At 42.8% G+C, this 23,295-nt stretch overlaps 1 protein-coding gene across 1 annotated transcript in view; it reads left to right on the top strand.

The window, feature by feature from the left end:
- Positions 1–22,470, top strand: part of LOC127672701 (cytochrome P450 3A11-like) — a 23,690-nt gene extending 1,220 nt beyond the window's left edge. Inside the window, exons 2-13 of the mRNA XM_052168012.1 lie at positions 808–901; positions 2,953–3,005; positions 4,826–4,925; positions 8,519–8,632; positions 8,710–8,798; positions 9,106–9,254; positions 11,706–11,833; positions 12,704–12,773; positions 15,389–15,549; positions 17,449–17,675; positions 19,321–19,483; positions 22,052–22,470. Coding sequence (XP_052023972.1) covers positions 808–901; positions 2,953–3,005; positions 4,826–4,925; positions 8,519–8,632; positions 8,710–8,798; positions 9,106–9,254; positions 11,706–11,833; positions 12,704–12,773; positions 15,389–15,549; positions 17,449–17,675; positions 19,321–19,483; positions 22,052–22,147 — 1,444 coding nt within the window. The 3' untranslated portion in view covers positions 22,148–22,470. The remainder of the gene's footprint in view (positions 1–807; positions 902–2,952; positions 3,006–4,825; positions 4,926–8,518; positions 8,633–8,709; positions 8,799–9,105; positions 9,255–11,705; positions 11,834–12,703; positions 12,774–15,388; positions 15,550–17,448; positions 17,676–19,320; positions 19,484–22,051) is intronic.
- The last annotated feature ends 825 nt before the right edge of the window (positions 22,471–23,295 follow it).

Raw genomic sequence — 23,295 nt, 5'->3', positions numbered from 1 at the left:
CTGGGAACCCCAACCCCTACTCTTCTTTAACGCCTTCTTTTAAGGTTTACTGGAAACATATGGGTTGCTCTGTGCCCAACCTTGATTTGTATAATGACACAGAGACCTTTATATATATATATATATATATATATATATATATATATATATATATATATATATATATTAAAGTCTCAGGCACTAATCTTGACAGATTATGAACTATTCTAACCTGACTGTGCTGGCCTGGCCAACTTCCCAGCCTACTTCCCAACCCTGTGACCTGTTACCTTCCATTGTAGTATTGCTCCTGCACCTCCTTTTTCACTGTGCCCCAGTTCTGAATCCCCAGGTCCCACCTGAGATCCTTTTCTTCTTTCTGGGCACAGAAGTCCCACCTTTTTCTCTCCTCCCAGCTCTAATATGTTGTCCCCTTGATTTGACCAATCAGAAGATCATGGAGATCAACATTTACAAAATACTGACTCAGGAGATGCTTCCTGATAATACAATACCAAAATCTGAACTGTACTGGGTCTCTGGGTATAGGAATCAGCAATTGACTACACAGTGCATGAAACATCCCCCGCTAATTCACTGATATGACTTATAGTGGGTATGACTTAGTGTTGGTTATCCCTAGATCCATGGGAACTCAGCAGACACAGATACCCACAATGGACTGACATGCAAACTCAACATTCCCAAAGCTCTCTGGGAACTAGAGAGGGAGCCAAGTTGTTGGTTTGTTTCAGTTTTTGACAATGGTCTTGCTTGTCTCCTCTCTTCTGTGTGTGTGGATACAAGTCTTTCTTTTTCCCTTTATAGATACGGGACCCGTACACATGGAATTTTTAAGAAACAGGGAATTCCTGGGCCCAAACCTCTACCTTTTTTAGGCACTGCGCTGAATTACTCCAAGGTGAGTGTTGACTGAGTTTTCCATATGGCTTCTGCTTATGGTCAATAATGGCTTAGTTCTATTAAATTCTCCTTATGAGGAAACCCTGAGACTTCAGGCCCCCACACTGTGTGTTCTCTTGATTCTTCAGAATGTTTGTGAGTGCCCTGGGGCTCTATTGCCAACTTAAAACTTAAGAGTATATTTGTGTGTGTGTGCCCATGGACATAATTATGTACATGTGTGTGTATGAGGTCAGATGTTAACACTGTGTGTCTCTGCACTTCGTCCTTTGAAGCAGAGTCTCTCACTTTGACCCTACTCTCTCTTACTTGAATAGTTTAGCTAGTCAGCTTTCTCTCCGGGTTCCCCTGTCTCTGACTCTTACAAGCTGGTTCTATTACCTCCTGTCAGGCATTTACACAGACCCTGGGAAGTCAAATTCTGGTTCCCACAGGGTGCTTTTCCCACTGAAGCATCTCCATAGCTCCCATTGTCAGCCCCTCATTTATTTATTTTTGGGTGAGGGTGTGTATATTCCATAGTAGGCGTATGTCGGTCAGAGCACAGTTTTGGGAGTCAGTTTTCTCTTCCAAACATCTTATTCCTAGTGATGGAGCTCAGGTTATCAGGCTTGGTGGCAAGTTCCTTTTCATTCGGAGCCATCTCACTGCCCTAGTGTCAATTTATTGACATTCACCTTGAGTAAAATGCCCAGATCTCTGTCTCACTCAATCTTGATGCTCTGATCCTGTGAGCAGTAAAGGCAGAGTTTGTTTCTTGCTCAGGGTAGAGCTCAGAAGGCACAGCTATTGTTATTTGGAGAAAATCTTGAAGGGGTTTCCATCTTCTAGGACACCAATCTATATTTACCAGATTAAAATACTCTTTGTACGAGGTCTAATGAGTGACAGTGTCGTTCTTTTTTCTGAATCTTTCTGAAGCATCAGCTTATCACAGGTCCCCAACCCCCACACATGGAAGGCTTTTTGTAGACTTGAGTTCTCTGCTTAATCTTTGAACCCATGAACATTTTTCTATAGCTGTAGAATCAGCAGATATTCTGTGCTTGAGTTCTTCAGAACTAGATCATTTAGCTTCTCTCTTTGTTTAGATCCTGGGGTCCCGGTTAGTGACTGCTTTATTTAGAAAGATTTTACGTGTATATGCTTGTATGTGTGCACACATGAGTGCAGTAGCTGTGGAGGACAGAAGAGGGCACTGGACTCCCTGGAGCTAGAGTTAGAGGTGGAGAACAGATATGGGTTCTGGGGCTTGAACTTGGACCCTCTGCAAGGTCAACCAGTTCTCTTAACCACTGAGTCACATCTCCAGGCCTTGTGCCATATTTAAGTTGTTGATTTTTTGTTTGTTTATGTATCTACAGCTGCCTCTCTTCTTTTAAAAGCAGTAAACTTAAACATGACTCTGAGTAGCAAGTGAAAACATCTGAGACAGGATGACAGTTGTCAATCATCTTAGATACTTATCTACATAATGCAATTTTTATTTTCTTTTAAAGGTTTGTTAAAAGTGAAGCCATTAGGGAATGGAGAATTTGACAAAATTACTAGAAAATTATGTAATGAGAATGTAATGTGCAGTGTAGGCTCTAAGTCTAGGTGACTGTGACTAACCTGTTTTGGTGCCTGGCCCATGGTCAGTCCTCCAGACAGACATTCCCAAGCTCACGCCCAGAGCTTTGCCACAAGTGGCAAAGCTTGTGTTGCTGTCTGCTCAGGATTTTCATCGTTCAGGTTCTGTGCTTTCCTTGCACATTTTTTCAAGCAATTGTGTTAATTATCATCACAATCCTTTTCATCATCATTACGAGTGTGTGTTGTCTGTGTACATGTCTATGTCTGTGAGTTGGCATGTGGAGGCCATGGGATGTGTCACGTATCCTGCTCTGCTTCTGCCCTTTCCCACGGATCCTTCCTGCTCTTGATATGTCAAACCGTTTCAGAGACAATAAATCTGTCTTCATGGTGTTGGTGGTTTTTGGTGCTCTGGGTACAGAAGCATCAATACATACAGGACAATAATGGATTTCATGCTATTTCTCTTTGTAGGGTCTATGGAAATTCGACATGGAGTGCCATAAAAATTATGGAAAAATATGGGGGTGAGTATTCTGGAAAGTTCCGTTGGCCATTTTTAGGAGGAGGCACTCAACTTGTGTAAGGATGATGCCAGCCTTAGTTGTAGTCATGTACATAGGTGATACTGCATGTCATTAAGTCAGGGTTCAAATGTCGAATTGGCATGAGAACTTTGCATACCATGGCATTTTGATAGGCTTTGATGTTCCATGGACTTGAGCTTTTTTTCCTTATTAATTAATTAATTTATTCTTTTTTACAACCCGGTTCCTGCCCCCCATTCCCCTCACTCAGTCTCTCCCCTTTTTCCTTTCCCCCCTCTCTAGTCCTCTGAGAGTGTCTGGACACTTAGTATCCCCCAGACCTGTATTCTATCCAGTGTCCCCTTCTCTTCTGTCTTCTCCTCTGAATCTTCCTTTTCCTGACATGTGATGCATCTATGTCTGAGCTGCTCTGGCAAATGTCTTGTTCTGTCTCCTTACCACGCTGCTCATTTCCGGATAGGAGCCCACATTCCTTCACATTTATTGACTTTAGTGTTCCATTTCACAGTAGGGGTGAGAGTCGATGACCTAGCTAAGGGCTTGGTAAATAATTCATGATCAGCATTAAAAATTTCCTCTGTGCATATAGAGACTTTGCTGTTGTTTATATTTTATTTTGCATCAACTTTTTTTTTCCTGACGTGGGAACATGTATCCTGGTACATACATGTAGGCCAGAGGAAAACTTGTCAGAGTTCATTCTCTACTTCCAAGGTACTGAACTCAGATCATCAGCCTTGGTACAGGTGCCGTCATCTCTTGTGCCGTCTCCTCAGCCCCTGCCAAGATTTTTGGTAAAAGTTTGTATCAGATGACAGCTTGTGCCAGTCAGTTCTCTTTGCACCACGTAGATCCCAGGGACTGAGCTGACATCATCAGATGCCTCGACCTTTGGGCCATTTTGCTTCCCCTCTCCAGGAACCAGCTGTGTACAAATCCTCAGGCAGCGTCAGGCCCTTAAACCTTCTGCCGGGATGTTGACAGTCATGCTCAGGGTGTGTGGATGTGATCCCAGCTGCAGACAATTCAGGAGTACTGAAGACAAACTATCCTGCTATCCCCTCTGCTTCCTGGCTCTCATGTTCTTCCTGCTCTGTGGTCCAGATTACCTGAGCCTTGGAGAAGTAGATACAGGCGCCTCAGTTAAATTCTCTGTTTTCATCTCAATGTATCAAAACCAGGGCCTGCGCCCTAGGCAGGCATCCTAAGACTGAGCTGCATCCCAACACCAGATGTTGACATATTTCAGTATTTTTAAGATTTTTTTTCTTTTTCAAGTCAGGGTTCCTCTGTGTGTAGCCCTGGTTGTCCTGGACTTACTTGCTTTGTAAATCAGGCTGGCCTTGAACTTGGAGATCTGCTTGCCTCTGACTCTGGTGTACTCCAGAGGTATTGCATATCCCTGGAGCTGGTGTTATAGGTGGTTGTGAACTATCCTATGTGGATGTTAGAAACCAAACATCTCTCCAGCCCCTTGCACTATTTCAAAAATGCAAAATTATAGATAATGGTATCTGGAACTCTCACATGTACAGATCTAGACACCAGATTTCCACTTGTTATTTGTAAGTGTGATGCTATTGAGAGCTGTTTTGTCTTTGACTCGTTGCGTCTTGAATGACATCACCTACCATTATACAAAGACTCCATTTGTCTGTGCTCAGAATCCCTAAGCTGAACTGGAAACTCCTGTGACGCTGTATTGTATAAGCAGAGAGAGGGTCCTGCAGCATTAGGATCAAGATCTGGGTGTGGCTCTCACGTCAGAACCTGCCTCATCAGCTGTCTTCCTCACACAGGTTGTTTGATGGTCAGATGCCTCTGTTTGCCATCACGGACCCAGAGATGATTAAGAATGTGCTGGTGAAGGAATGCTTTTCGGTCTTCACAAACCGGCGGGTAGGTCACATTGTTTTTTCATTTTTAATTAAATTATTCATCTCACATCCTGATTGCAGCTCCCCTCCCTTCTTTCCTCCCAGTCGACCCTTACTAATCCCACCCCCACTGCCCCATCTCCTTCTCCTCAGAGAAGGGGAAGGCCCCCTGTGTCCCACCTTGCCCTGGGACATCCAGCAGCAGCAGGACTAAGTGCATCCTCTCCCACTGAGGGCCAACCTGGCAGTGCAGCCAGCGGGACGAGATCCAGTGGCAGGCATGCAATTCAGAGACAGCCCCAGCTCTAATTGTTAGGGGACCCACACAAAGACCAGGCTGCACACCCACCTTTAGGGAGCCTAAGTTCAGCCCCGGTAACTTCTGGCTCACTCAATCCTATCCCTGATCCATCCACGTGACTCCCCATGTTATGAATGAAGTTTGGCTGAGGGTCTCCGCATCTGCTGCTGGATGCAGCCTGCTCTAGAGTCAGTTATGCTCGGTCCCTTCTTGAAAGCAGAGTGTCATTTATAGTCTCTCCCAGTATGGGTGTAAAGTTTGGTCAGTCATTCCTTGTTCAGTTTATCTTCACTCATCTTTATCCCTGCACAGCTTTTAGCAAGACAGTTTTTAGGTGGTTTTGTGTGTGCATCAATGTGCCCCTCCCTCCTCTAGACGTCCTGCTTGTCTACAGGACTTGGGTACTTCAGTCTCTGTATCCACAGCTACTAGGAGTCTTAGCTAGGGTTTTTCCCAGAGACTTCTCAGAGCCTACACCATCCCAGGTTTCTGGCTAGTCCCAGAGATGCCCACTGCCTAGTCCTGTTATATCTCCCAGCCATCTCTAACTTCCAACACTTGATCCTCATCCTAGTTCCCCTCTCTACTCCCTCTCTCATGCAGTTCCCTCCTTCCCTCCACCTCCCAAGTGTATTCTGTTTCCCCTTCTGTGAGATTCGGGCTTCTTCCCTTGGGTCCTCCTGATTACTTAGTTTCTTTTGGTCAGTGGATCATAGCATGGTTACCCTGTATTTCATGGCTAACATTCACTCATAAGGGAGTACATCCCATGCGGATCTTTTTGGGTCTGGGTTGGGTCAGTGAGAATGATATTTTCTAGTTCCATCTGTTTGCCTCCTAGGGGTTTGCTTTCTAGGTACTTTAGCCAAACCAGGGCCTTCTAGATTCAAGGAGAAACCTTGCCTCAAAATTAACATAGAGAGTTACAGAGAAAGGAGGCTGACCTCTGGTCTCCACATGAGCACACATGGGCATGTGTGCTAGCATTCATGTGTACACTCACAGGCAGAGAGATTCACACAAAGAGATACACACAGAGAGGGGAGAGAGACTCATACAGAGAGACAGATATGCACACAAAGACACACACAGAGACAGACACATTATAGAGACAGACATACACAGAAACAAACACACACAGACACACACATACAGAGACAGATATATACACACACACAGACACATACATAGAGTCAGACACACACACAGACACATACATAGAGACAGACATAACACAGAAAGACAGAGACACACTGACACATTACACAAGAGACACACAGAGAGACACACAGACAAACACACAAACACAAACACACACACACATACACACACGGGCTAGTTAATTTTTATACGCCTTGACTAGCTTAATGGTTGGGTACCTCTACATCTTTCCTGAGGCTAGCAAACACTCCACCCTGGTATTCTCGAGTTAATATTCTTTAAAATCTAAATTTGGATTGTGGCCACTATAGCCACTTACCTGAATTCTTCTGTGGCTGGTCTGTCCTATGCCCTTTGCACAGTGTTTCTGCCTCTTCCTCCTCTCTTACCCAAGCCCGGGAATCCTAAAGGTCCTGCCTCTGTCTGTTCTGCCCAGGCATTGGTTGCTGGCTCCTTCATTTACCAATTGGAGCTAATTGGGGGCAGGGTCCCTAAGGGTCTTAGGTACAGATGCTCCTATGAGCAGTTTTGGGGATGAAAATTTAACATTATGACACAAGCAATGTTAGGCCACACCCATACAATAGTAAAATAACCTTTAAGAAATCCAAATTTCAAATCCTTCAAGTGTCCCAGGCCTAGGGAGATGGCTTGATCAGTGAGTGGGAACAGGACCTGAGTTTGTATCCTCAGCATCCACAAAAAAGCCGAACAGAGCAGTGTTCATGAGTGACTCTAGAGCGGCATGGGGTCACGGCAGGTAGATCCCAGGGGCTTGTTTGCTAGAGACTCTAGCCAAACCAGAGCCTTCTGGATTCACAGAGACATTGTCACACACACACACACACACACACACACACACACACACACACACACACACAGTGCCATAGAGAGCTATAGAGTAAGATGCCTGACCTCTGGCCTCCACATGAGCACACATGTAGGTTTATGGGGGGCCCTGTGTCAGGTCCATCACAGGGCAGGGTGGCTCAGGAGTCAGTTTGAGGGAAGTTGACTATGCTTACTCCACACTGTTGCCAGGTGGGTGGTGGGCTGTAGGGTAGCCCCAGAACACAACTCTGGGGGTGGAAAAGCACAATGTGAGGTGCGGGACAGTTGAAGCTGACTTGGGAGTGCCTGAGCTTGCAAGGAGGCTGGAGCTGTCTGGGTCTCAGGCTCTTGGAGATCCAGGCACGACTGAAAATGGCAGAAGAGCTGAAAATGCATGGGGGGGCTGGCAGGCTGAATCAAGCCTGGGCCTTGGGAAAGAGAAGGGAGCTCTGGCTGGTCCAGTGGGTAGAGTCTTTGGCTTCATGGCTGGTGGTAGGCATCTGCTTAGACTCGGTGGCGGCCATGGTGGGGAAGCACAGAGAGGCCTGCTACAGGAGATGAGACAGTGGCTCTATAGGCAAAGGCCCTCTCCATGGCTTCCCATGGCAGATCCTGACGGAAAGACGCAGTCCATGGTTTTAAGACATTCTTTGTCATGGCAAAAAGTGGGTGTGTAAAACCACACCCCACTTCTCAGCATGTGCTTAAGGTTAAATCCCATTTAGAGGGAGGAGTGGTTGGGAAGGATTGCTTCTTGGCTAAGTCCTCCAGGACTTTAGGAACCTTGATAAAATGGAGATCTGTCTTGAGCCTATGTGATGACTGGTCACATCCTCTACATGTGGAGGGTTTGGGGGGCATTGCCCTTATGTGACTGGTGGCCAAAAGTCTGGGGGTGGGGGAGGGGGTCTGCTTCAGCTAGTGACAGGAGCCAGATGCCTGGGAACAGGAGAACTGTCTACAGTCTCTTCAGAATTTCCAGGTCTCCAAGCCTTAGTTCAACAGGGAACCAAGCTAACTTTCACTGTCCCACATGTACCAGAATTCACACACACACACACACACACACACACACACACACACACACAGATACACAGACAGACACACAACATATGAAAACATCCAGCTCTGGAGATTGACTCCTTCTTCTCATCTTCTCCTCCATCCCTGGACCTAGTTTCCCAACCACAGAGAAACTTCCACTTAAAAGCATCCTGGAATATAAAGGGTTGGGACCACAATAGGAAGCTAAGGGCACAGCTGATTTCTCATATGCTGTGAGGCATTCTGAGGTTGTTGGTTTGTTTTTTTCCTGACTCTAGGATTTTGGCCCAGTGGGGATCATGAGCAAAGCCGTCTCCATATCTAAGGATGAGGAATGGAAGAGACTTCGAGCCTTGCTCTCCCCCACGTTCACCAGTGGAAAACTCAAGGAGGTGAGTGACACTCTTAACTGCAGCCTGTGTGACTGGAGTCCCCATGCTAACTGTGGACGCTTTTCTGCTTTGTTTAGATGTTCCCTGTCATCGAACAGTATGGAGACATTTTGGTAAAGTACTTGAGGCGAGAGGCAGAGAAAGGCAAACCTGTTCCTGTGAAACAGTGAGTCCCTCACTGTGGTTCTGGGAAAGGAAAGGCGCCTGGGGTGCAGCTCAGAAGGTCCTGCTGCTTGTCCTTACCCCTTTGACACTAGACGACATTATAGACAGTTTAAAAAAAAGAAACGTGCGAGTAAGATCCTGTAGAATTCTTCCATTTGTAGAAATACAAATTTGCAGGTGTAGAGGCTGGGAAGGCTGGGAAGGCTGGGAAGAGCTTAGTCCACACTGAGGGGACTTTGTCTGTTCCCTGAGAATTCTTTCCCACTCTCTGATGCATATGTTAAATTCCCCCGCCTCTCTCTCCTCAGAGTGTTAGGTGCCTACAGCATGGATGTGATCACCAGCACATCATTTGGAGTGAATGTCGATTCCCTCAACAACCCTAATGATCCTTTTGTGGAGAAAGCCAAGAAGCTCGTAAGATTTGATATTTTTGACCCGTTGTTCTTGTCTGTAGGTGAGTGGGCGGTTCTGGCTTCTGATCATTGCTCTTGTTTGTGGCCATGTTTGTCAGTTCTTTCTCACTTTCCACAAACGGTTGGCTCTAGTGCTGTGTGGTTCACCTGTCGTGTAACTCCTCCCCTAAAGGCACAGCTCAGTATTTTGAGAGCATTCGAAGACATGTCGCCCAATTATTTCTGGTTTTGACCTTCCTTTTTCTTTGAGACAGCGTCTCACCATGTAGCTCTAGCTGGTCTGGAAATGGCTGCCTTTGCACTTAGAGTGATCCTCTGCCTCCTGAGGGCTGCAACTTCATGTGCACCTCTGAGTCCTGGTTTTATTTTAGAATGCTTTCATTTGTATAAATACAAATTTGGCATTCTGTAAGTCCAGAACTCTCCATGGTCGCAATATCATACATGCATCTCATCTGTCTCGATTACCCCCACCCCTAACTCTTACTTCCCACATCACTTAGACACTGAGACACATCTTCCTCCCAATTTCCTGGCCTTTTGTCTGCTTTGGTAACCAGTTGAGTCCATTCAGTGCTGCCTGCTAGGAGGCTGACCTGTATAACTGGCTTCACTGCTGCAGGCGGTCAGTTCAGGGGAGGGCCATGCCATGTCTTAGATATGGAATTTCACACTCCCTGTTCCTGCCTCTGACTTTAGTGCCACACCCTGTTTCATGATGTCCCTTGAGTCTTCATGGGTGGGGGTGCTGATGTAGATGCTCCATTTAGGGCTCAGGACTCAACAGTCCCTTATTCTCAGTACTCTGATCTCTTAGGAGTCAGCATTGACTGAAGAGCACCTGGCCCATTACCAATGTCAATCACAGAGGACTTTGTTGTAGCCACATTGAAACTTTCAAGCAATCTTGACCTAAGCAACCACCAGTTCACTTCCTCTGTATCTGAGAATTCTGGAAATGTCACATCAATGGGATCATAGACGCTGTGGTCTCTGTGACAGGCCTCTTTCATTTAGCACACTATTAAACGAATCAAGTGTCACTATGTCCCGTGTCTATGAGCAAATTATATTCCCTGTCTGTTGATGGACATGGGAGTTAGTCTCACATGTTTGCCATGAATTTCTCTGTTTTGAGCTTTCATATACAAGGTTATGTTTAAATATTTAGTTTTATGTTTTGTGGGTCACATTCAGAATCAGCATTGCTGAGTCAAAAAGTAACTGAATGTTTAACATATTAAGCAACCAAGCATACATTGTCTATAGTCGCTTCAGCTACTGCATATATAAATGTCTGCCCTAAATCCAGGACTTAGGGGATTAATGTATGATTTTAGATCTTCTTCCTCTCTTTCTCTGTCTCTCTCTCTATCTCTGTCTTCTCTTAATATTTAGGGGCATGAGTTTTTCTGTCTATCTTTCTGTATCCCCAAACTCACTCTGTAGACTAGCCTGGTCTTGAACTCACCTAACTCAACCTGCCCCTGCCTTCGGAGTGCAGAGCTTACAGACATGAATCACCCCTGCCTTGATAGATCTTCTCTTACATAGCTTAATCACTTTATCATTTTATAAGATTTATTTATTTTTATTTTCTATGTATGGGTGTTTGCCTACATGCATGAAGTGCCTAAAGAGGCCATAATGGGGTCTTGAATCTCCTTGTATTGGAGTTACTGGTGGTTGAGAACAAACATGTAGATGTTGGGAATCAAACCTGGCTCTTCTGGGAGTGCCAACCGGTGTTCTGGTATATATTCTTGATACAGTTAACCATGGTGTGTCATTTAGGGTTTTCATACTTTCCTTGACAATTATGTTTCCATACACAGCTCATGTGTCCCTATACCTACATTCTATCCTTGTCACCTAATATAATCCTCTGTGTCTCCTTTTAAGCATTGTATGACAGCTACAGTTAGACCTGTTTCCCTATTTATTGATATAGGCTAGAACTGAAGTGAGGAAGAGTATGTGATTTCTCATTCTTCCTGCTTTTTGTCATCTGTGTTTGAACTTGTTTTTTTTTTAATTTTTTTTTGAGACAGAGTTCTCTGTGTAGCCTTGGCTGTTTGTATGTGTGTGCATACACATGCACATGCCTTGGTGACTGTGTGGCATGTGGAGGTCAGAGGACAGCTGTAGCAGTTGGTTCTTTCCTTCAACAGAGTGGGATTCCGGGATCAAGCTCAGGTTGTTGGACTTCTCTGTGGAAACCTTTACCTGTTGAGCCATCTTAATGGCTTCTGAATTTTCTTTCTGAATCCATATGATGCCCAGGAGCACAGTTAAATTTAAGAATCAGGTTGCAGCTTTGGCTACTCCAAAGTGCAGAAGGAGAAGTATGGTGCTGTCCCAGTGTGAGCAAGGTCACAGAGACAATGACTTCTGGTTGAGATACTGGTGACTTATTTTGGGGATTGCTTTATGACTTCGTTAAATGAAACTTCCATTTCAATTAAAACTTATCTTTTTGGTTTTTTTTCCAGTACTCTTTCCATTCCTCACCCCAATCTATGAGATGTTAAATATCTGCATGTTCCCAAAGGATTCAATAGAATTTTTCAAAAAATTTGTAGGCAGAATGAAGGAATACCGCCTGGATTCCAAGCAGAAGGTAAAGCATGGTGGTTTCATGAGAGGCTCACAGTTTGATTACATGTTGGGCTATGAACAAGTGAGCTGTGTGCTAACGGCATGTAGAAAAGGCTAGATTTACAGAGAGAGAAGGAGTATTTATATTTTCTCATGGAAGAGAAGTTGAACTTTTAAAACTGAATGAGCATAAGGCAGGAATGAACCCTTAGCAACAGGAATGAAATCAGGAACATCCTACATAAGGAAAGAAAAAAATTGGCATGGCACAAGATCTGACCAAGATCAAGACAGTCAGAACTCCAACATATATGGGAAAAAATCTCTCCAAGCTCTGCCCTTTGCTGAGGACAAATTGACAGTTGATAGCTATGGAGGGAGGTTATGGACATAGGTAGGTTTCCCATGCAGCAGTGGATGGCCCCACATCCATGACATGTGAGCATCTGTAGTTGGACTTAATGGGTGATTAAGAAAAACATGGAGTGTGGAGGAAGAAGTGTTACAGATGATATAGAAGGAATTGTTTGGAGGAAAGAGTGGGTAAAGATGACCATATCTGATTGTTTATTTGTATGAAACTCTCCAATAACAACTAAAAATGTTCAAAAAGGGGGGAATATTATTTTCCTCTCCTTCAAAAACATTTTCTAAGAATAAAAGTGATTGTTTAAAATTGTATTGTAATTTATTGTAAAAGTGGTTGATGTGGAAGCTAGATTCTTCCCAGGTTATCCATTTCCTGCTTTTGTTCCGTGATGACTCAAGCAAGTTATGAATTTAAGGGAACTACATTGTCAGAAAGAAGATAATTAAGATTCTGCACTCCTGATCCACCTCTGACCTCTGACCTCTGACGTTCCATTTGTACAACCTCTCTTTCTGCTTCCAGCACCGAGTAGATTTTCTTCAGCTGATGATGAACGCTGATAATAATTCCAAAGACAAAGAGTCTCATAACGGTAAGCCAACCCCTCCTGGCCTGTGGACAAGGAAGCTCTCGGGGAGTGGGTGGGCTGCCTAGAAAATATGCAAGGAGGCTTTTCTAGGTAGAGGAATACCGCTGTTCAGTTGCTTGGCTAACATCAACATGGAATTTTCTGGATGTACATGAGCAAAAGTGTGCTCCTAAAATGAAAGGTGGCCACGATGTATGTCTCCAGTGGTCTGTTTGTTACCTGAGTGAGCACAGGTGGTATTTGTGTCTTTCCCAGCACACAGTCTCAGTGCTCTACCTAGATATCTGTGTCTAAACATCCTGTCAGGGGACATGTACCCCAATGGTGCTGAAGCTCTTTGGGAGCCCCTGTTGGACATGTGTTCTCTAGCCTAATTATGGTAAAGATTTACCTTTCCTTTGTGTGATGTGTAAGTAGCTTCTGGGCAAAGCCTCTCTGTACAAATGCATCAGTCCTCTTCATTCTTTTATGTTCTTAAAAATCACTCATAGCTGGGCAGTGGTGGAGTGTGTCTTTAATCCTTGCACTTGGCAGGTTGATGGGGTTGGATCTCTCTGAGTTCAGGGCCAGCCTGGTCTTCATCATAGATTCCAGGACAGGCAGGGCAATGCAGAGAAACCGTGTCTTGAAAAACTATAAAAAATAATTTACAGATTTTTATCTTCTTTGTGTGGTACATGCATGTGCAGGAGTATGTGCACATGTGCACACCCCTAGGTGTGTGTACAGAGAAGAGACGAAGGCACACAGTGTCTTACTCAATCCTTCTCTGCCTTATTTCCTAGAGACAGGGTCTTTTATTAAACCTGGGGCTAAGTTGGCAGCCAGGAGGTCCCAACAATTCAGTGTTTGGTTACAGGGGTTTGCTGCCCACCTGCCTTTTTACGTGGGAACTGAGGATTTAAACCCAGGTTCTCAAGCTTGTACAACAAGCACACTTACCCCTGGAGCCATCTCTCTAGCCTGCCGTCTGTCTTTATTTTTTTATTTAATGCAATTTGTACTACTATGGCTGCAAACTGATGGCATTTCAGTTCCTGACTTTATTCTCCATGTGTGCATCAGTAGCTAGTGGAGAGGGTGTCTTCCATTCTTACCCATCTGTTCATTTCCCATGCACTCACTTCCTTATATGCAGCAGCAAGATATCTTTTGGGTCCCCACACTTACTGTTTGAAGTGCTCCTGCACTTTGTGTTTCAACTCCTTTCCTGTTTGCCCGCCCACTTGATACCGTTTCATATGATCAGCTAACTCCAAATTCATCTCCATCTCCTCCTTTTGCCACAGGCTCCTATGTAGCCCAAGCTGACCCACATTCACAATGTGCCAGAGAATGTCCTTTATCTCCTGAGACTACAGGCATGTGCTATTATGCGACAGAGTTTTAGCAGAACTGTTGAATCTGGCATGAATCTGGAGTGACGGTACCTCAGCTTTGCAGTAGCCTTCTGTCAGAGATTATTACCTGAGATTTCATGGTGCTCTTCTGAAGTGTTCCCAGAGCCTTGGCATACCTTAGTCTGGAGGCATTCCTGGCAAAACAGGCAGTCTCCTGTGGCTGAGAACTGCTTATGTGGTGGGTCTTTCAAGACAAGACATAGATTAGATGGTTTTGGTGTATGGAAATTGACTTGCTTAAGGACCCTTCTGTGTAACAATAAAAAAAAACCCCTCCTAGGAAGCTGTCAGTGATCAATCCTTGAGGGGCTGATTCCCCCTGATGCTGAGAAGCCAGATTCTTCCATCACTGGCTGTCTTCTGTCCAGTCAAACATCCATACCTGATTTATAAAGTGCTGGGGGTGGAACCCAGGGCTTCATGATTCCTAGGGAAGCACCCCTATCTACTGACTGCATATTTCAGATAGTCTGTTTAATTTTTGATTGCTGAAATAAATATTAATTTAAAAAATAGCCACCAATTGTGGATGCATAGTCCAGTTTCAGTTTACTAGCAAGTACTTACACTAATTGGGAGAAAGAATTTACGAACAAGAGAATCACAGCATTCATGGTAGAAGAGGTACAACTGCCTGTAACTCTAGCTCTGTGGACCACAATGCCATCTTCTGGCCTCCATGGGCACCTGGAGAAACACACATAAATAAATAAATAAAATCAAAAACATTAATCTGTATGAGGGACCTTCTATAACTGCTTCTCTAGGGGATTAGATGCTCTCTTCTGACCTCCCCCCTGTGCACACACTTTAAATTTTACAAAAGAGAAAGTCCATGTCTTGAAGCTGCCCACTGGGCATGGTGAGGAACAGGAGACACATTGGAACAACCTGCCTGAAGCTTTCTTCTCCTTCTCTGGCTGTGTCATGTTGCTGTCATGTTGATGGCAGTCTCAGAGTGACTGAACGGCATCTCCATAGTCTGTCTAGGAAAATGGGAGCTCATTTGATTTTCTCCTCATCTCCTGTGTGAGGGTCCATCCTGATACACTTTTGATTTTCTCCTCATCTCCTGTGTGAGGGTCCATCCTGACACACTTTTGATTTTTCTCATTTCCTCTGTGATGGTGCATCCTGACACAGTTTTGATTTTCTCCCCATCTGCTCTGTGAGGGTCCATCCTGACACGACTCACCTGAAATGCTGTCTTACTTTCAGCCCTTTCTGACACGGAGATCACAGCGCAGTCGATTATCTTTATTTTTGCTGGGTATGAAGCCAACAGCAGCACACTTTCCTTTGCCCTGTATTCCCTGGCCACTCACCCTGATATCCAGAAGAAACTGCAGCAGGAGATCGACAGAGCTCTGCCCAGTAAGGTGAGAGGGTGGCATGGGAGGGAAAAGAAGACGCCTCAACAAAGACATTCTTTTCACACTCATGGTGTGTGTGTGTGTGTGTGTGTGTGTGTGAGAGAGAGAGAGAGAGAGAGAGAGAGAGAGAGAGAGAGAGAGAGAGAGAGAGCGAGAGGCAGAGATGGGGACTGAGAGACAGACTGAGACAGAGATACACACAGAGAGAGAGAGGTATAGAGAGAGATTATGTGTATGAGAGAGATACACACAGAGCGTGTGTGAGAGAGAGAAAGAAGAGAGGAATAGAGGGAGAGTTTGTGTGTGCATGTGTGTGAGAAAGTGTGTGTCTGTGGGTTTGTGTGTGTTTGAGAGAGAGAGAGAGAGAGAGAGAGAGAGAGAGAGAGAGAGAAAGAGAGTCTATATGTGTGAGAGAGACAGAGAGTGGGTGAGTGAGGCTTGGTGTGTATATGTTGTATGTGGGGTATGTGCATATATTTTGTGTGTGTGTGTGTGTGTTTATGAATTTGCAAAAGCAGTCACACCACTGAGAAATACTTCCAATTATGATGTTTTTTTCTTTACAAATTTGTATGTATGTATGTTTGCATGCTTGCATGCATGTACTCATGTATGTATATGAGTGTAAATATGCATGTGGGCACATGTGTTGCAGCATGTGTTGGAGCTCAAACAAAGGACAACCTGAAGGAATTTGTTCTCTTTCTACTACAAGAGTTTTAAGGGTCCAAATCTGATCAGGAGTCTCAGTGGCAGGTGACTTTGCTCTCTGAGATGTCTCAGCAGCCCTTGACAGTCTTTAACAAGAGCACAAGCACTGGTTTTCCCAGCACCATTTAGAAATTTAAATAGGGACAGAGAAAGAGAAATGGGCAATAAATCCTCTCATGGCAACGGAAGGTTGTTGTGACACAGGGCTGGGCCTGGTGTGTCTGTTCTCTAGGACCGAGCAAGCAACATGCACACAACCTGTGTGATGTTAAAGACATGCACTTATCATAGAGATCTCTGCAGGGTTCAGTGATGCTGCTGGACCTGCTCTGTTGTCCCAGCTGTGCACCGAGAGGGCCTAGCCTTAGTCTTGATTAAGCTGCCTGGGTTGGCTCAGTTCTGTGCCATGATTCCCTCTACTTATAGTTATAGGAGAAGAAGCCAAGGTGTGAGCCTTGGTGTCTAAATCATAAGCCAAACTCTCTCCGTGTTCTCTCTCTCTCTCTCTCTCTCTCTCTCTCTCTCTCTCTCTCTGTCTCTCCCCCTCTCTCTTTCCATATGTGTGTGTAGGTTATAGATATTGTGTACATTTAAATTTCTCTCTACCATGTTTTATGATACCAGCTCTCTTACCAAACCTAGAGATTATAGATTGGTTAGGTTGTCTAGCCAATGAAAACCCTGTCCCAGTCTACTAACTGCTGGTATCATAGATGGGTGCCCCATGTTTGGCTTTATAAATGATTTGTATCTGAACTCTAATCCTCAGACTTGCATAGTAGAAACTTCACTAATGAACCATCTTTCAGGCCCCAAGTGACAGTTATTCTACTTTGTAAGGAGCTTGAGTGATGGCCCAATGTTTAAAAGCACTGGCAACTCTTTCATAGGATCCATTCATATTTGAGTCCCAGCATGGAAATGGCAGCACTCAACTGCTCTAACTCTAGCTACAGGAGATCTGATGCCCTCTTTTGGCTTCTGTGGGCACTGTACTCATATGGTGTACATAAACTTATACAAAAATCTACATATATGAATTAAAACAACTAAACATGCCTTAAAATGGATTGTAAGTACTATCTAAATCCTTTGAGCTGCTGAGCTTGACTTTGGGGGTGCTGAGAATTCAACACTAGACACAGTTGTAAGTTAATCTAAGATCTCAGCACAAATCCTTTTCTTTCTTTCCAGGCACCTCCCACCTATGATGTCGTGATGGAGATGGAATACTTGGATATGGTGCTGAGTGAAACCCTCAGATTATATCCCATTGCTAATAGACTGGAGAGAGTCTCCAAAAAAGATGTTGAAATCGATGGTGTGTTTATCCCCAAAGGGTCAACAGTGATGATTCCATCTTATGCTCTTCATCATGACCCACAGCATTGGCCACAGCCTGAGGAATTCCAGCCTGAAAGGTACCAGAACCTCAGGAGCAGAAACGCTCTCTGTGCTCTGCAGGCCTGTGTATTCTATGATGTCTCTTATAGGAAGATGATCTAAGTATGATTCTGTAACCATTTGCATTCAGTGAGGAGAATGGCAGAGAAAGAAGAAAAGAGAGGATATGGGAAGTGAGACGGGAAGAAAGTATGATTCATTAGCTACAGAATGTTTTCCTCCTTCTTCCTCAAGTAGTTAATGAACCACTTGAGTGTGGGGCAGGAATCCACTTTTCCTGAAGTTGAAATGAAATGTGCTTTTCAGAGTTGGGACACAGCATCATCCCAAATGGATTTTTAGTGTTTAAAGATGTAGTTCCATTCTTGTTCCTTTGTATTTATTTTTTTTTTTGACAATCTCATGCATGGATAATGATTTCTGGTCATTTTCACTTCACATTGCCCTGTCTCTTCTCTCTTCCACTCACATGTAATCCCTGTGTGACTTCAACTAGACTTCCTCCTGTATTTATGTATTTTTATTTATTTTTTTGTGACTTGTGAGTTTACTTAGTGTTGCTCGTATAAGCATAGGTGTAATGGTTATATCCTCGAGAATGGTCAACTCACCAGTGGCTGCAACACTGAAGAAAAACTTCTCCGTCATCTTCCAAGCATTTATTGTCAACAGCTCCTTAGCGAGGTGGCATCTCATGAACTCTATTTCCCTCCCACAATGCAATGATGATGTATCTAGTCTTTTGTAGGTAACCAGAGACGCTATGAGTTCATGAGTGCAATGGGCATGTCATTCCCAGAAGATAGTACTTCTCAGCGTCCATTTCATGCCCTGGCCCTTACATTTTTCTGCCCCTTCTGTAATTTTTCCTGAGCCTTGGAGGGGCTGAGCATTCCACCATCACTTCTTCTTCTTTTTGAGATTTATTTATTTATAATATGTAAGTACACTGTAGCTGTCTTCAGACACCCCAGAAGAGGGCATCAGATCTCATTAAGGTTGGTTGTAAGCCACCATGTGGTTGCTGGGATTTGAACTAGGACCTTCGGAAGAGCAGTCAGTGCTCTTAACTGCTGAGCCATCTCACCAGCCCTCCACCACCACTTCTCAGCAATATGACCAGTCATGAGTTTCCATGCGAACTGTCTCCCACTGCAAACTAAAGCTTTTATGATCAAAGCTGAGATCAGCATGATTTTTTTGTGTGTAAAGATAATTATTTAAAAGGCATTTTGGTATCATGTCTACTTAGCAAAACAACAACACTACATTCTCGTCTATAGTTTCTGCAGCCATGGGATTTTGACTAGATTTTCAGTGCTAGGCATTAATTTCCCCAGTGAACTGTCCCTTCAACCAATCATTAAATGGTCTGTTTCCCCTACCCCATGATACCACTATTACACTAGTGTGTGCCCACACAGGATGCATTTTTTTCAAACAGCATTTATCTTATCTCAACCACATGGAGAGTCTTATAAGGAAGGGGAATTGAAAGGATCTTTAGTGTAAAATTCTCATAGCCAAATACCTGCAAGTAGAACTTCATTGAACCTTTCCCAAACTACCTGTGTTTTACTGGTTAGATGTCAAAAGGCAACTTCACATGTTTAGCCCTTATGCTTTCATTCTCTGCCAACTAATCATTTATGGTGACTCCAGGTTCAGCAAGGAGAACAAGGGCAGCATTGATCCTTATGTATATCTGCCCTTTGGAAATGGACCCAGGAACTGCATTGGCATGAGGTTTGCTCTCATGAATATGAAACTTGCTCTCACTAAAATTCTGCAGAACTTCTCCTTCCATCCTTGTAAGGAAACACAGGTAAGGGAGAAAACTATCTCTATAAACTGTTTTATGGGAGACTTTTTTCCAGCTATAGGTTCTATGTATAAAAATAACAATGCATGTTAGATGTCTAATAATTTGTTTTCTGGCCATCTGAGCTATTTGTTTCCAGATATTAACTAAGGTGCCCTTTGTTCTAGGTCTGTATAGAATAGAATTTAGCATTATGAAGAGTCAGAGGAGAACAGTGTAAAAGTCTAGTCATGTCCACTGGAGATTGAGTATGTCATGTGCCATCCAGAGGTGCAATGTTCATGTTTTCAGTGTTTGTTGTGTGTTGCCCTCTTCTTCCATAGCTCACAGAAGCCCTCCTTTCACAGTCTTCTCAACCCATGTATGTACATTAGAGTCACAGAAGAGCTTTAAAACTCATATGGGGTCTGGAATGTTCTCAGCTGGCAAAATGCCTACCTGTTGTGCTCTAATCTCTGGTTCTAATCCCTAGAACTATACAAATAAGCTGTGGTGGCACATACCTGTAATCCCTGTACTCAGGAGTTAGAGGACAGAGAATCAGAATTTCAAGTTATCCTTGGCCACTTAATGAATATGAAGCCAACATGGACTGTGTGTCTCAAAAAGAAACCAGAAACTCAAGATGCCTTGTCATTTCTGAAATTCTAAAACAATTCACCCAAAGTGTGGCTTTAAAAGCTCATCTCTGATTTCCCATGTCATGCCAAGTTAAGAATTATTATTTTAAAAGATAATTGCTTGGTCTCATGAGATGGTTCAGTGGTTAATAGCACCTGCTGCTCTTGAGAAGGACTTGGGTTAAGTTTTCAGAACTCACATAATGGCTTACAACCATTTGTAAGTTCAACTCCAGTGGCTCTTATGGCCAACTCTGGCTTCTCGAGATTTCACACATGCATGGAATATATACAAAGTACAGCACAAACACTCCTTTACATAAACTACAAGTCTTTAAAAAGTTGCCTGTTATGATGAACTTTAACTTTATGGCACATCGTGATAATTCTGGCTCATTTCTCAGGAACCATGCTCTAGAAAATAGGTAGTTGTCATATCTCCATAAAGTATGTATCGTTATTCCCCCTTTCATTCTGCTCTGATGCTTCAGGTTCTTGTTCACTCTCTAAATGAATCTTCCTCTTAGGTTTCTCTCCTTATTTACCCCATGTTCAACTTTTGGGTTTTGTACGCTCTTTTCATCACCTCTATATCATTAAAACCTCCAGGGTTTTTTTGTTTTGTTTGTTTGTTTGTTTTCCTCTCTGTATTGAAAGATATATCCTCTCTTTTGTATATCACCTCATAGTATTCCTTCCACAAACTCCAAATAGTTCTTTGAGTAGAATATCCACATTGAAAACCTGGTAAATGTTTGAAAGTATGGCTTAAAGTTATAATTTTATTTCATAAAAGCATTCATTTAAAAAGTAGTACTATTTATATAAATATATATATCTTTCTTGTATTTCTCCATTAAAATCGTATGTATAGTTATTAAAATTATAAAAGAATAAAATAAGACATTTAGAAAAAAATTTCCATTGCATTTTCCTGAATAACTTGTTCTTGTTTCATGTAAAGGCATGGCTAAAATTACAGGACCTGTATATTTAGAGTGTGGCTCCTCTTTATTGATAGGAGCTTTTTCTGGGCAAAGGGACAGAAGTATGTATTCTTTGATCTGTTCCTTAAGGCAGTTAGTTGTATAGCTTTATCTACAAACAAACCCACATATTTTAGTACTTTATCATTAAACCATTTACAGTATGTCCGGGATTTAGACAGACAAAACACTGTTCTTGTTTTGCAACCCCATGGTACACTTGGTGTAGGGCAGATACTCTTTTTAAGCTCAAGTAGTCTTAAAATTGACACTTCTCTGTCTCCATGACAATGTTGCTCCCCTTCCTTTTCTCTGACTAGAAGGTTTGTCTATTGGATGCTTTCCCCATTCATTACTAAAGAGTATGATGCTAAAATATTATTGAAGTCAGACATTCCCTTTGAGCACATCCTTGGAAGCCAAGAATAGATGCTAGAAAAGCAAGTAACATATGTTTTCCAGATGACTTGCCCTGAACATGCTGACTACAGTGGTGATACATAATCTTGGAGCTGAGGATTGTTAATAGAATTGAAATGTATCCTTACATGGTTACCTTACAAGATTGAAAAACCAAAAATAACTTTTCATGACTTACAAAATTACTATGACATAAAGCCTAAGAATAGGGATTAAAAATGTGAAACTCATTTGTTTTACTTTAAGTCAGCACAGAATATTAGTATAAACCAGCATGAATTTCTTTCAGGGTGTGAATACAGTAGATTCTCAATCACCATTTTACACAATGTATGTTTGGATGCATATTCTCACCATCCACGTGAGACAGCTTGGAGAAAAAGGAAGTGATCACATATGACTTCAAATTCAGCTTTTTTTGTTACTCCATTGCATATTATTCCAAATACTGTGTTTTTTTGTTGTTTTTTTTTTTTTTAATTTTTCTTTTGGTGATGTTGTTGGATCATTCACTGATTCTCAATATTCTTCTTCCCCATTTGCAGATACCCCTGAAATTAAGCACACAAGGACTTCTGCAACCAGCAAAACCCATTGTTCTAAAGGTTGTACCACGTGACGCAGTCGTAACTGGAGCGTGACTTTCCCTCAAGGAGTTCTGCAGAGATCTTCAGAAAGGTGGAGTCTAAGAACATTGGACACTTACTTTCACCATGAATAAAATCCACATGAAAATGGGCCTTAATTGATTGGTTTTGATGCATGGTTAAAGATTCAGTACATCCATTGAGCTTTCTCCGTGTCTATACAAGCTGCCATCTAACATAAAGTAGATGAGTAATTCATTAACAGCACAGGGATTTCGCCTTCACTGGTTTTCATGGGATCAACCCCATCCACATCTTGTGGTCTCTGTTAATTTCTTTTGAGCTCTTTTGATAGTAACCATATGTTTGTAATTTGATCAAGAATTTTTTATGAAAATGTGAATTATGATAACTCTAATTATAGAATTGGAATCAGATGTTATAGTTTCTATATTCTACAATAAATGCTGCATAGAAATGTAAATAAACACTTCTTTAAAAATCCTCATTTAAAACGTGTTTTCATATTTTTGAGCACCTCATAGAATGTACTTTGATCATATTAATTCCTTTACCCCAACTCTTCCTAGATTCTATCCCATCTCATTTCCCACTTGCTTTATATTCTCTCACACTATTTGAAACCAAACCAAACCAAATCTGTGGATTCCACTCTATGTTGGAGAGCTATTCCTGGGTGTGAGGCCTACCCTGGAGTGTAGTTCATATATCCAGTGTCACTTCATTGAAGAAAGCTGACCTTTCCTCTGTCAGAAGCTCTCAGCTGACCATATCTCCTTGGCTAGGGGTAGGACCTTGAACTCCTCTCAGCTAGGATTTTGTTTGGCTTAAGCTTGTACAGATTGTGTGAATTTTGTCACAGTCTCTATGAGTTCATATGTGTGCCTGACATGTTGTGCCTGGAAGTACTGTGTCCTTAAAGTCATCTGCTACCTCTGGCTCTTACAATCTTTCTTCTTTCCATTTTTTTTGTAGATTCTTGAGCTTGAGGCAAGATGTATGATCTAGTCATTCTACTTAAAGTTGTGCATTCCAAAGTCTTTTTATGTTGACAAGTTGTAGGTTTTCTTGTTAACTATTGACTACTGCATGAAGAAGCTTTCCTAATGTGTAATGCACTATTCTATGGATATGGTAGTATTTCATTAGAATATTTTTATTGCTACATCCATTTAATAGGT

This window comes from Apodemus sylvaticus, chromosome 22 (assembly GCF_947179515.1).
Source record: "Apodemus sylvaticus chromosome 22, mApoSyl1.1, whole genome shotgun sequence".
In the NCBI taxonomy this organism is placed as follows: domain Eukaryota; kingdom Metazoa; phylum Chordata; class Mammalia; order Rodentia; family Muridae; genus Apodemus; species Apodemus sylvaticus.
This window is presented reverse-complemented; position numbering and strand designations above follow the sequence as displayed.